The 14,357-nt window shown below is 44.3% G+C and overlaps 1 protein-coding gene across 7 annotated transcripts in view; it reads left to right on the top strand.

Moving 5' to 3' along the window:
- TEP1 (telomerase associated protein 1) overlaps positions 1-14,357 on the top strand; it is a 1,080,103-nt gene that overhangs the window by 163,521 nt on the left and 902,225 nt on the right. For all 7 annotated transcript variants that reach the window (XM_086931874.1, XM_086931872.1, XM_086931869.1 and 4 more), the window contains 3 exons: positions 9,838-9,915; positions 11,420-11,562; positions 13,532-13,689. In XM_086931874.1, coding sequence (XP_086788000.1) covers positions 9,838-9,915; positions 11,420-11,562; positions 13,532-13,689 — 379 coding nt within the window. The remainder of the gene's footprint in view (positions 1-9,837; positions 9,916-11,419; positions 11,563-13,531; positions 13,690-14,357) is intronic.

The raw sequence follows: 14,357 nt of genomic DNA, 5'->3' as shown, positions 1-14,357 counted from the left end.
GGGCGATAGCAGACTAGTACAGTGGCAGTAGCCCCTGAACAAGTCTGTATGGAGAGCCCCAGCATCTCAGTACCCAGGAGTGGGTCTAAGCTAAGAATCTTAATACTGATGGAGGCTCTAAAAAACACTCCCACCCCCCCGCCAGTTCCCACAGGCCTTGGGGAGTGGAGGAATTTGAACCCGGAAGGGCAGGCGAAGCCAGGGTCAACCAGGCAGTCTGGACGAGTCCATGTTTCTGTCATGAACAAGATGTCAAGTTCCTGAGAGTCCATTAGGAGTTGGATCTCCGTGCAATGTTTAGGCAGGGACCTGACATTTAGTAGGCCACAGTTGAAGAGATCGTTACGCAGTATATCAGCTCGAGGATGTGCCGTGGGTGTTAGAGAGAGTGTTCCTTTATCTGCATGTCTCTGACCCAGTAGAATAAGTTGTTCTCTAGAGTAGGGTGGTCCCGGAGGGAGATGCTCCTGAAGAGAAGGATCCAAACTGGCAGCATAGGGCGCCCATGGCGCTACCTTGGCGCGGACGAGCGCAGACGAGCTTGCCTTAAGCGCGCCTTCGGCGCGCAAACGTCGCGCCCGCTGCGCTCGTCCGCTGCGCTTCCTGTAAAGACACATAATTTATGACAGGGGTAAGGTGCTAGGAGGGGCGTGGCCAACGCGGGTGGGCGTGTCCGCTGGATCGGGGAATGGCGGCAAAATCCCTAAACAAACACTCACCCGCTGCAGCGCTTATCGGCTGTGCGAGGGAGCTCCGATTTTGCAGCGTTCAATGCCAAGAGCAGAGGCTAAAAGCACAGTATCACAATAAACATTAAAAGTTTAAAAGAATATCGTTTCCAACTCTCCCAGCTTTTCGCCTCAGGAGGAATCTGTGGTGGACGCGCTAGTAGTCAGCGCTGGGTTTAAGTAACCAAGAAGGGGCGTGGCCAACGCGGGTGGGCGTGTCCGCTGGATCGGGGAATGGCGGCAAAATCCCTTAGCGGATTGGTCCAGCTTCTTAGACTCCTTGTCACCAGGTACCTGTGGAAAAGCACCAGTTGATGTCTTGGAACAGGCTGCCTGAATAACTACACTCTCTGGAGACGGATGTGTTGATAAAAAGTCAGGATCTCCAGGAGCCACCCTATATCTCCTAGCAACAGCCCTTGATACAGCAGGTGAAGAAAAGTGCTTTTTCCACACTTCTAGGACAGGCTCTGTAATTGCCTCATTAAAAGGCAGCATCGGTTCCACCACTGAAGAGGGTGAATAAATAACCTCGGTCCAAATGTTCGACTTAAACTCTGCAGTAGGCAGATTCAAATTCAAAAGTTCAGCTGCCTTTCTAATAACCATGTGATATGGCACTACATCCCTCGAAGGGACGTCAGGCGCTTAAGAAAGCTCCCACTCTGGAGATAGCTCTAAACCACTAGCTTCCTTATGATCATCAAAAAGTCATCTGAGTCTTGCAGCTCTCATTCTTCCACCTCCTCCGCTCTGTATCTCTGCTCCTCCAAAAGCCTTTGAGCCTCACGCATAGACCCCATCCTCTGGGTCGGCATCGACAGAGCCACAACCGACTCCAGTGCCGGCGTCGAACTCTGAGCCGGTGGATCAGTTTGGAGCGCACGAGGGCGGACCGGAGCCGGTGAAGATGGAACCGGCGTCGATGACTTCGGAGCCGGAAAATGCCAAGCCGGAGCCGACGTCGGCATAAAAGGCGCTGGGGCATATGCCTGAGGGATGCCCAGATTAAAGGCCATCGGACCCATGGGACCAGCTGGTGCTCCAGAGGGGTACATGGCTCTCGAGAAGACTCCATAGATTACATTTAAATAATGCGTAGGGTCCTGGCCTGGAAATAGAGGGTATTGACCCACAGGCTGCTCCTGTCGAGGTGCAGGAACTGTGTCAGCCAGACCCTCTGGCTGATGCTCCGGAGTTGCAGAACCTTCTGGCAATGGAGCCTCTTCCTCCTCTCGAGGTGGAGAGTGTGTCGGCGCCGGAGAAGGATTCGATGCCAGAGCCGGAGAATGCTCCGGAGACTCCACAGACGAAGACTCACCTTCAGGGACCGGATCAACAGGTGAGGGGGACACATAATCCTTCCGATGTCTACGACCTGAAGACTTCGACTTTAGGTCCGACTCCCTCTCAGAATGACGTCGAGACCTGTGCTTCCTCTTCTTATGCTTCTTCTTGGATCGAGAAGCATGCCCCGAAGACTACCTCGAAGGCGACCTCACGTGGGACCTCGAACGCGACCTCGACCGCTTCGAGCGGGACTTCGAGCGCTTCCTATCTTTCTTGCCTTCATCTTCGCCACAAGAAGCTTCGCCTCTCTTTCTCGCAGGCCTTAGGGTTCATCTTCTTACAGCATGGACACCCTTGGACATCATGGTCAGAAGAAAGGCACCATACGCAGTCTTCGTGCGGATCTGGTATGGACATAGTCTTCCCGCATTCTCCGCATGGCTTGAATCCAGTTTTCTTCGACGACATCTCGACAGGAAACAAAGATACAAGAAAGCACTAGAAACAATCAACAGTAACAGAGTTACCCACAAGCTGCTGAGGATCCCTAGAGAAACTGTTCGCGTTGACGACGCGGAAAAAAGGGAACTGATGTCATCACGCCGACGGAATCCTATTATGGAGTCAGTGACGTCAGCGGAGCTGCACGCGATGCCGTTCTTCTGTGACGTCGTCCACGTCGGCGTGAAGAGCTACAAAAGATTTTCCGAATGTTGCTGACGCAGGGGATATTCACAAGGTGAGGAATCCACTGGCAGATGTATCCATCAGAAGCAAACAGACTAGAGACCGGAGGCTGGAACCCTGGTACATTATTTGCAAAGAAACATTGGAAACTGTGAAAAAATCCTCTATGCATTATCCTGAGAACAATCTTGAGTCCTTAGAAAGTGCCATAATGTTATGGGAAGCATATAAACAGTAGTTAGAGGGCTATCTATCTTCATGCCATTCAGTTAAGATAGGGCCCAGAAAGGAAGATGTGATGATTTACAGAGGCATTCTTCAGTTACAGTAAGTACACATAAAAAGCAGATCTATATTGGGCAGAACACTCCAGACAAGTACTGAACTTTATTCTCAAATTAATCCATCATACACTATTTTAGTGGTCAAAAAAGCTCTAAGAAGCGAACAACAAAGCTGGGAAATTAGTGTCATGACTTCAAAGACAATGCTACAAGACATATACAAACCATGACATCCGTACAAGTGAAGAGAGATGAAATGGTGGCAGAAACATTTGCTACATGTATTCAGTAATTGTATTAACTTAAACTGTCCTGTAGCAGAGAAAAGGGAGAAAGTTAATCTCAGACTGTCAAATTACAAGACTAATGGATGATTAATGACCATCTTTAGAAGAATGAATAACTGCGGAAGAAATAGGGACTACATTGCAAAACTGCACATTGTGAAAGTACTGGGACCTAACCGCCTGCCTGTGAAATTCCATAGAAGATCAGGAACCTCACCAAAGCTACACATGTTTCAGGAAGCTAGAGAAAGAGGAACATTACCTCAAACCTGCGAATAGCAGCTTTCGCATTGATATAACAATGAGGCAGAACAGTAGAGTACTGCTGCTCCTATCACCCCATACCATTACTGGACTGTAAAGCAAAGTTATTAGTAAGAGTCTAAGACTAACCCTGATTATAACAAGTTTGGTTCCTTGGGATCAATCCAGATTTATTATACAAGAGACTGACAAAAAGTAATCTATACATATTGCACATTAATCTGGCATACATGCAGAAAGCAACTGATCCTATAGCCTTGGTATCAGAGAGACAAAAAGAGTTAAATTCCACAAAATTGCAGATAGCCAGACACCTCTTCTCTCCTACTTTCCTGTTCAGAGGGCACTAGGCAGGGCTGTCCCCTGTCTCCCCTATTATTTGCCCTTGTAGTTGAACCTTTGGCGGCGTGGGTTAGAAATGACCCAGTCCTTCGAGGCTTCGAATGGTCGCAGTCGCACTCTGATCACATTGCGCTATACGCGGACGATGTCCTTTTCTTCTTTACGGACCCCTGGTACTCAGGGCCTTGCATCCTAGAGATCCTGAGGGTATTGGGTAGCACCACGGGCTTACACATGAACCCAGACAAATCCATACTCTATCCAGTTTGCGGCCACCAAGGCCGAGATACATGGGCTTTGCAACTCTCCCGCACCACTGAAGGCTTTAAATACCTCAGCATTTTCGTGTCCTCGTGTCCCCAAATCTCCTGGGCCCATAATATTACTCCACTGCTAGCCAGCTTCAACAGCGAGACTACAATATGGTCTTCCCTTCCCCTGTCTATACGGGCGCAAAACTTCCCCTATCATATCCCGCACTCATGGTTTGCGCAGCTTCACGCCATACAAAAAAAGTTTCTCTGGAATGGTGGGGCGATTAGGGTTGCTCTGCGCACTTGTGTGCAATCAACATATTGCAGAGGAATCGCAGCAGCAGACCTCTACTCATATTATGTAGCATTGCACTTGCTTGTGGTCAACGAATGGTGGTACAACTCCCCTACCGACCCAGCGTATGCGATTGAGCACGCGGCAATGGCACAGGCCCCCCTCCTACACCTCCTATATAGCTCAGCACGATTAGTCTTTATGCCACCTGCGGGTAAAGTTGTAATACTGCTCTGGCGGGCACAGGTCTGACAGATGGGTTGGCAAAACAGACTAACCCGGGAGACCCCACTATGGCGGGGAACATACCTCCGTCCTGTGGCCACCTTGGGTGGGTTCCGGGGTTGGGACTTGGTGGGGATAGCGACCCTTGGGGATGTGATGCGGGGTACCTTCCTTAAATCCTATTAGCAAATGCAAACCGAATACAACCTCTATAAAACGCAATTCTACAAATATCTCAGTCTCCGCCACGCACTCACCCCCCGATACGCTCCCTTGAGACCCTTCCGGAGTTTCCCCCACTGGAGGGCCGCTTGTTAATGGGGGATCTTGGCCTCCACAAGATTCGACAGATTTATCAGACCTTAATGACCCACACACAGACAACACTCAACAAGACATGATAGGCATGGTAGGCCGACATCCCTGACTGAACAGACGACGACTGGGCCGAAGCCATTGCTAGTCCGCGAGGTACGACGGTCTCTACTAGATACCGTCTGATGCAGTTTAAATACCTACACAGGGTTTACTAGACTGGCGGATGTGAATGATCCCCTCCCCGGTATGTCTGCGGTGTGAGTGAGATGAAGGGACATTTTTGCATACAGTTTGGAGCTGCACAGATTTCCGGCCCTTCTGGCGCAGAATTAGGTCCTGCCTCCAGGAGGTGCTCACATGGGAACTCCCACAGGACCCGAGACTCTTCCTCTTACATAGCACGGACGATATAGGGGGAAACGTGTGTAAGCAACACTTATTGTTTTTAGTCCTCACTATAGCCAAAGGCGACACCGCACAATTGTGGAAAGGGACTTCTCCCCCAACATTGAGTAAATGGAAGACTGAAATGGATAGATGCATGGGGGCCGAAGTGGCAGTATTCCTTGCTCAAGGTTGCCCCGCTAAACATAGGAAAATCTGGGCTTGCTGGGCCTGCTGGGCGTCCTATCGAGGAATCGAGCTCCCTTCTCTATCACTCACTGACCCCTGAATGGAGCCTTGTATTTTATTGCATATTGTTTGTAAATGTACATTGCTTTAAAAACCCTGTATATGATGACAATGGAGTTTTACCACCTCTTAACTGATTTGCATGTCTTGAAATCTAGGACTGTCTGCATTAAGTTTGACTTTTTACCCCCTGCATGTTGGGCAGGTGTTTGATTGTGGTCAAAATGTTGGACTCGTTGTGAACTTATGCCATTTCCTCCTACAGGTCATTGTAGGGCCTTCGCCCACACATCCAACAAAAAACCTAATAAAATTTGTTGTGAAAAAAAAAATTCCACAAAATTGCTTACATATTTGTAGTATTACTAAAAATTGGCTTTGGGCCATATTTTATACCTTGGATTAAACTATTATGTACTATTTCTTTGACTAAGATCAGGGTAAATGGTACCAAATACAGTATTTTCCCAATAGTGCAGGGTTCAGGGTAGGATTTCCCTCAATCCACACTCGTCCTCACTGTAGTGATTGAACCTATGTCACAGGTGATCAAAAGGGCCCCCTTGGTAAGGGGACAGAAGTGGTGTGATGTCTGGGCCAAATATTTATCATACGCTGACAAACGTATTTAATATTGACGATCCTAATTAGTGCCTGACAAGACTGAAATCTATATTCTCTAACTACGGGAAATATTCTGATTTCCTTTATATGCTGGGAGAAGTCACTGTAATAATCTTTGCATATGCGGAACCCAACACTATCTCTCTATTTACCACTCAAGATCAGAAAAAATGATTTTAAATACCTTTTTATGTGGCTTTCGAATGACCCAGATGAATTTGACGCAGATCCTTTAAAACCCTTATTGAATTGGGTGACAGTGGAAGAAACACACTAGAGGAAGCTACTTTTGCAGGACTCGAAAAATCCACTCACCCACTCGCAATTGCGAGGCAGGTTTAATTAGGATGAGCTATTTATCAATCCAGCTTGCCCTTTCTGACGAGCAGGAAGACCAATTGCCTTTGACCTCTGCCTCTGAAAGCAGAGCAAATGTGACAAGATATCAAGATTTAAAGGCATCTTTATCGCTCACAAAGTCAATGAGCAATAAAAATGCCTTTAAATCTTGTTAACTTTTCACATTTGCTCGGCTTTCAGAGACCGAGGTCAAGTGCATTACAGTTAGAGTGAGTAGATGTTTCGAGTTACTATACCTACAGGTCTAGGGAAATCTTTATGATTTTTCGAGTCCTGCTTTGACGCTCCTGGTTTGCTTGTTGCCGTTTAAGAGGATAGCACTGCGGAAGTTCCTGTACATTGAACAAAACACACCCTGTAAAACATCAGACCAGTTACTTAAAACTCTAGTTGAAATATCAAAATCTTTTATATGACAAGATAAAACCCCTTAATAGTACCCATGATACTACAGAAAATCACCTTTGAGGACAGAACTGCACTTTAAAGTATACAAGACTATTATGAAGAAGCCCAGCTAGTGACTGTGAATGAATTGACCTTTGCCCACAAAATGAATCTGCATTAAGAGTTGACCGATGCGCACCCGGTAAGAAAGGGCCCACACTTATTCTACACAGAAGTAAGCTACACCACCCCCTTCCTTGACACTAGTGATAAACTTGCGGCATGCATTTACGAAGGAAATGGGAGTGAAAGGAGGATTAACTCTTAAAACGCTGTGAGGTTGGGATCTAGACTGACAGAGTTGATTGATCCTAAGGGGTTTCATTGTTGAGTCACTATAGGAATGTGAACACTGGGAAGTATAAGGGGCAGATATAATATTCTTTGAAATATTAAAAGAAGAATGTATGTTGGAGAACTCCCAGATATTTGCACTGCTTTTGTGTATCAAAGATAACTCCATTACAGATGAGGAATTATTGCTGTGAAATAGGCTCTTGGACACACAAATGATCAAAAAGTTGGTGCCCCCACATATTACCCTAATGTCCGGCAGTCAGAAATAATTAAAGATCTGACAATACATTGGGTAAGAGACATGGGTGAACTGGAAGATGAGGAGTGGGAAGATGCTTTGATGTACCATTTAGAGGTTTCAATAGAATTAAATATTGGAGTCCTACAATTTAAATTTCTACATAGGGTATGCTATAGGAAATACAAGAATTGCCCAGCTATCAAAAGTTGTTTGTTTATTAAGGTCTCCTGCAAGAGGGACATTGTGCAAAAATAGGCTAGCCTAGAACCCCCAACAATCCGAGAATGTAGGAGCAACATGAACTGGTGTTTAGCTGCAGAAAAGGTGGTGTATGCTGGAATAGGTTGCCCATAAAGGCTGCACCTCTCCCCTGCGGAACCTTCACTGAGTCGTGACGGGAGCAGGGCCGATCCAGATCGGCTGACACTTGCACCGGGGTTTTAGCAGGCCATCAGCAACATCAGGCCGTCATTATATAACAGCTAAACCTTTGAGGAGGATAAATGCCGGATTATTGCACCAGGCTGCAGGAGCCTCACAGGTGTGCAGCCATCTTGCGTGTGTGCCACCTAGTTCCCCCCTTGGTTAGTTGGAAGTTACCTAAAATGCTCTCGATAATATGGATATGACACCAAGGCAGGAGAGACCACCATGTACACCTAAAATGTGGTATGTATGTTCTTCATATGTGCTGTGTTAACCCTTAAAGCAAATATGGATATGACACCAAGGCAGGAGAGACCACCATGTACACCTAAAATGTGGTATGTATGTTCTTCATATGTGCTGTGTTAACCCTTAAAGCATTTATTTTATAATTGTTTATATTGCAAATCAATAAAATGTAATCAAAAATAAACTAGTGTGATGGTAGGGGAGCATTTTCAATTGCTCTATTAGCATTTTATTTTGTCTCCGTTCCTCCAGGCGAGAAAGAATGTTTCAAAATATTCCACCTGTTTTTTTTTAATTTTCCTCCCTATATTAAAATCTTTGATGTTCCAAAATTTCTAAAACATCAGTCATACTTCCAGCAGACTAGGAAATCATTAGGGAATGCCACAGTTTCTTCCTGATCCTAAAACATATTAAAGATTATACATTGAAAAACAGAAGCAGCATTGGCTTTCTCGAATTGTGTACATTGATATAGAATGTCCCGTCTGGTATGATTTAGGCACTTAAATGTCTGATTTTTCCTCCTAGCCAAATTTGTTATGTGCAAGTTAAATCTTTTTTCTTAAACATAGTGAATTCCTCTGGTCGAAACCATTAGGTGAAGAGTCTGCAAAGCATGACTATCAGCTCAATTGATTATATGTTATTGCACATCTCTATTAATGACCATTTGTCTTGTGTGATAGTACTGTCCAAGCCAACCAATGATAAGAGACAATTGCTGCGAAAATGCCTTGCTTTCACTGCACATTAGCATTCTCTCTGAACTTCTGCTGAATCAAGAAGCACATTCCTTGATTTGTGGCAAACGCAGTTTCTGCATTCAACACAACTTTTCGTTTGAATGATCTTAGTGGTCACTGAACATTCCTTTAAAGCTTTTGGGTTTTTTTCTACTGATTTGCCATCCATTCCTTCATGTCTTCCTGGATGCTAACCCGGGCAGTCTTCTCACTGGACCACTTTATTATCTAACCCTGCTTGTTGAGGCTGCCATTGAACCAACATCCTACTAACCTTCACTTACACTTTCCCTTTGCATGTCCTCCCCTCATACACCAATTTAAAAGAATGATCATTAAGTCTCCTTTACTTTCTGTATAATAGGACTTTTCCACAATTTCTATTACACATTTTTATTACAATGGTATACCACATCCTACTTCCGAAAAGTGAATCAGACTCCACCTCTACAGTTGATGTTTAGAAAATCACACCCATGTTCTAGAATCTCTTCTGAGGTAAACCTTCAGTCGCCATTAGTGTTCTAAAGTCCATGTTGGTTGAATTTATAAGGAACAATGACATTAGTGTATCTTGAGTTTCACATCCTGCTTGGCGGAATATATCACAAATGTACTAGTGTAAGATTGAGGTTGTCAAGGCCTGGGTGGTCTCTGTGGAGCAAATAAGGGATGAAAGGACATGTTTTATCAGTAAGGAATTGACTCTTCCTCTGTTTGTGTGGCTTATTTTGCTGTGCCTATAAAGATCTGTTTTTCTTGTATTTTATGAATGGAGTTTGTGGTTGCGAATACCTAACCTGTCAAGAGTTAGTCTGCAACATTCTTTCTTTTTTGCAGTGCAAGAAGCACAGACAAGTGAGAGTCTTCCCCTGTCTGCGGAAGGTTGCACAGCTTTTGCTCGATCTCCAGTGGAAGGTTAGTATGAAGTTATGGAAACTTTTAGACTACCCATTTTCACAGGAAGATGTAGGCTGTGCTTAGAAATATTTAAACAGTCATCAGGAACCTACTGCAACCCAAGAACAAACCAGCTATTACTCCAAGTCTCCGTTCTTTCATTCTATGTGTCACCAAACTTGTCTTTTCCTCAGGACTTGCGAAACCATGGTCTCAATCTCTCCATAAAACTAAGTGGACAGGCCTGCAGGAACTGCATGTGATCCATGCCTTTGCTAGATCAGCATCATCAATTAGTGCCTTAAATTAGATTGTGATGTAGAGTACTGCAGCTTGAACTTAAGGATGTACACTAAAGCAGCACAAGAGATTGTGCCATGGAGTTTTACTAATATCCAATGTCCCAGTAGGAACAATGACCATGTGACTGTTCTGTTTGCTGCCCTGTTCATCCTCTCTAATTCACCAATCTCCCACATTGGAGACTTGGCGCTACTCTAGCACATCTTGCACCCCTTGCAATAAAAAAGGCAGATGTGGTCAACATCCCTTTGGTGAGGTTGCAGGATGCTTGGCCAGGCTCCAGTGCCCTCCACAACTTTTATATCTATAAGTTCTGCAGCCAGACAAACTGCTCTTCCTGCCTTCATCCTGTTCACCAAGGTTGCTTGAGGGGCTTAAACAGAGGATGCTATCCATGTGCTTTTCTCTTTATTTAGCTTTTGGTTTCCTGCCTCATGGCATCACCAAACCTTACCTTGAGGCTGATGTTCTTGCCTTCCCTTCTGCTCCTCCTAAGGCAATGGCTGGTTGTACCTCGACTCCAGTGGTGTCCGTGTCTGCTTCCCCTACTCCTAATCTTAAATTTGACGGAACAATTAATCCATCCTTGACCTCCTTTGCTGCATGTGGCATTGAAACTGAGGTCACAAAAGTAACTGAGGAAAATGATTTTCTGCAAACTTTTTTGTAAAAAGTATTTTGTGAGAAAATCCTTGTTCTTGACACAGCCTTTCTGATAGGAACTTTGTGTAAAGAGGCAAGAGTAAACATGTAGTTGACATTAGGTGCAGAAGTCATGTAGGGGATGAAGGAATTCTAAGCCCATCATTGTGCAAAACCGAGCAATACTTTTTCTGGTGACTAGAAAGGAACCAGACTTCAATTGGAAAAGATAACAAGAACGGGGAAGATGGGTCAAAAACGGTCAAAAATGGCTGTGCAAATATGCCTTCAGATCCACAGAGTTCCTCTTCTCGTCCAGTCAAAGACACTGCATCCTAGGCTCTGCAGGCTACTTGAGTATAGTGTCTGCAGTGTTGTATTCACTATCTCAAACAGTACAGTGTTTCTCTGACAATTCACAGACTGACAGTCCCCTTCTGAACCCTTTTCTCTACTCCTGTGCATGCTGGTTCACTACTTTTATGCAGCAGTTTCTTTCCACCCCAAGTGGTTGATTAGGTGGTATGGCACTCATTAAATGTGGTGGGGATGACCAAATGTGTTTTGTCATCTGCAGTTTGACGAAGACCCTGATTTCCTGAATTCCAAGCCAAAGAGGAAAGCCAAAGAGAGGCAGAACGAGCTGAGTTTAAAGAAGCTGATCCAGAGGTTGCACATCACAGAACCAGCAACCCATGTCCAGAGCCTGCTTGGCTGCAGGTAATTTACACATATTCTGCATCACAAGCCATACTTTGAGCGCTCACACTAAGCCTTCTGTCCATATCCAAGTCTGCAATTGCATCTGAGTCTTTTTGAACAAATCCTATTAATTTGAGAAGAAACAAATCAATGTGATTTTGTCACATATTGGGGCCTATTTGATCATTTGTTTTTGTTTCTGTGTTTAAAATGTAATCTTTAAATGGAATTCATATGTTATAGTAAAAAATAAATTAGGTTTTCAGTCTTATCAAAACGTTTATATAGTACAGGGATAGTGAATAGTAAATCATGATGTTTCAAGATAAATATTTCAGCGATGGAGAGTAAGGCGAGGCATATTTTTTTTATTTTACGGAGTTTTATATAGCGAGAACTTGACCCGAATCTGGTATCGGAGCACTTTACATAGCACCAGTTGCGTTACATGAGGACACATTCATGTACAGGCACAGGGAGATTAAGTTATTTGTCCAGAATCACAGGATGTTCAGCGTCATTGCAGAGACTCGAACCCAGTTCCCCAGATTCGAGGTTGAACGGCTAGGGCGGTCGACCTCGGTTATGGTAGGGAATAGGAAATGGTTGTGTCCTATAAATGATGACCTTCACATGACTCAGCTAACCTGCCTAACAGTGCTATTACAAGTTATTCCCTCTTTCTTGTTACAAAAGGTTTAGTCTGTGTAGAGGAAACTGGCAACCCGACCGGCCCTTTAATTCTAACATGTTTTAACACCTCTTCTTTGACTAAAGATACTAATGTTTGACCATGTACTGGGAGAAACATCTTTGTCTTTCCCCATGACATTTAGGCAGCCTACTGAGGCTGGGTGCTGCTTTTACTTCCAGCCCTACCGGAGATAATTTAATTTCATGTCAGTAAGAATCAACTAAATCTAGAGGTGCTTACTTAATAATTCTAGCCCGTCTTCCTGCAAAACTGTATGTCCATTATTAAAGTCTGTAGCAGGTATGCATGTTATCCCCCTTGGCATTCTCTTTGTGGGATGAAATATACCTAGCTATTGTTTTTAAAGATGGTAAAGACGGTAAATTAGACTTTACGATGCTAGCAGGCCACACACATGCTAATTGCCACTTGCCTTCTAGTGTCTTCAACCTAATGATCAATATTCAAGTCTTCACAGAATTCCTTATGAAGTCACCTCTCACAGGTGGTGTTAATTGCATTGAAGTTTGTGATGGGTATTCTTTCTGGAGAGATTACCAAAGTGCTTGCTCTGCAGTGGCAATGATTGGTATTGGAGAAGGCTCCATACTCGGAACTGAGGTGTAGGAGGTGTGTATTTCAGAGAGGGTGTGTTCCCTCTTTTGCTTGCGTCAGTGGCCTTAGCAGAATGCCTTTGCCAAATGTAAAGTCTGCGTAACTTATCGTTGAGGATTGCATGAAGGCCACAATGAGGGTTGGTTCTGTTTGAGAGTGCACCACACCATGTGGGAGTGTTAAGGGTGCTCTTGAATGTTGGGGAGGGATGCGGGTCATCTCAAATATAAATGGCGCATTTGGCAAACAGCTGTGCCTCACTCTCTTCTGTACATGCACATGTTCAATCTGCTTCAGTTTATGCATATGCAGAAGACTGTATATGATTGTGGTAGTGGGCTGCATGGCCCATGTTTGCTAGTACATCCATTTATGCTTTAAGATGTCCTCTCCTTTAATATGCAGCTTGATTCTATGTCTCTATTTCACTGTATCTTGATGAGTGCATCTTTCTTTCTTGCTCTATTTCTCAATCACTTTCCTCTTTTTTTTCCTCTCTGTCCCTACACCCTCTCTCTCTCACACACTCACTCTCTCACACACTCACTCTCTCACACACTCACTCTCTCACACACTCAATCTCTCACACACTCACTCTCTCACACCTTTAACATTCTTTTTATTTCAAGCAATTACTTCTTTACTGGTTGATGGTTTTTTTCCGCTCACTTTCATAAGGTATCCATCAGATCTGCAGTCATTCGCCCGGAGCAGACTCCCTGGCCCATGGGACTCCCAGCTTTCAGGAAAGAGAATGAAATTGAAGCAGCCCGATACCTGGGAGAGGCTGCTCAGCCTCCAGGGGAATATCCCGTCTGTTTGGGAAGGATTGATAGGTATTAAATCAATATGTAAATTGTTTTTAAGAATCAGTTTATATTTCGTATTGTGGTATGTGGCTTCAGTTGATATGGAGTAAGTAATACGTTTATTCTTGATTAACTAAAATCGAGATAGGACAGCAGAAGAGGAGAGAGGATTACTGACATTTATAGGTAAGTAGAGCAACTGATATATCAGAATAATTTGGTCGAAATATCAACAAAAAAAATATTACATATACAGTATCAACTGCCATTGGCTCACCCAGGAAAGCATATTTAGGGACGTTTAGACTCACAAATCTTAAGTCCATGTCTTCTTACTATGATGATACAGTGGTAGTCAATAGCACCAATGCAATATTTTTGCAGCTTAGTTTCTGATGAATACTTTAAACACAGATTCCTCACTTTTAAAATGTCCCCAGTTGCAAAATTTGATCTAAAAGATTTAAACAGCTAGGCTCGCTCGCTCTGGTAGGTGGCGCCGTGCAGGTCCATATTCTTTACGTGCATTTGTGCATGACCTGAAGCTCGCTCCCACTTTTCCCTCATCAGTTGATGAGTTTTTTTCTGAAAACTATAATTGTTTTCAGTGTGCCAGGGAACGATGTCTCCGCCTAAAACTACAGGGTTCAAATCTTAGAGAGACTGTTGCGAACACATTTCTGTGAGAGCCCTCA

Source organism: Lissotriton vulgaris, chromosome 7 (genome assembly GCF_964263255.1).
Source record: "Lissotriton vulgaris chromosome 7, aLisVul1.2, whole genome shotgun sequence".
NCBI lineage: Eukaryota > Metazoa > Chordata > Amphibia > Caudata > Salamandridae > Lissotriton > Lissotriton vulgaris.
Note: the sequence above shows the minus strand (reverse complement) of the source record. Positions and strands in the feature narration are given on the sequence as shown.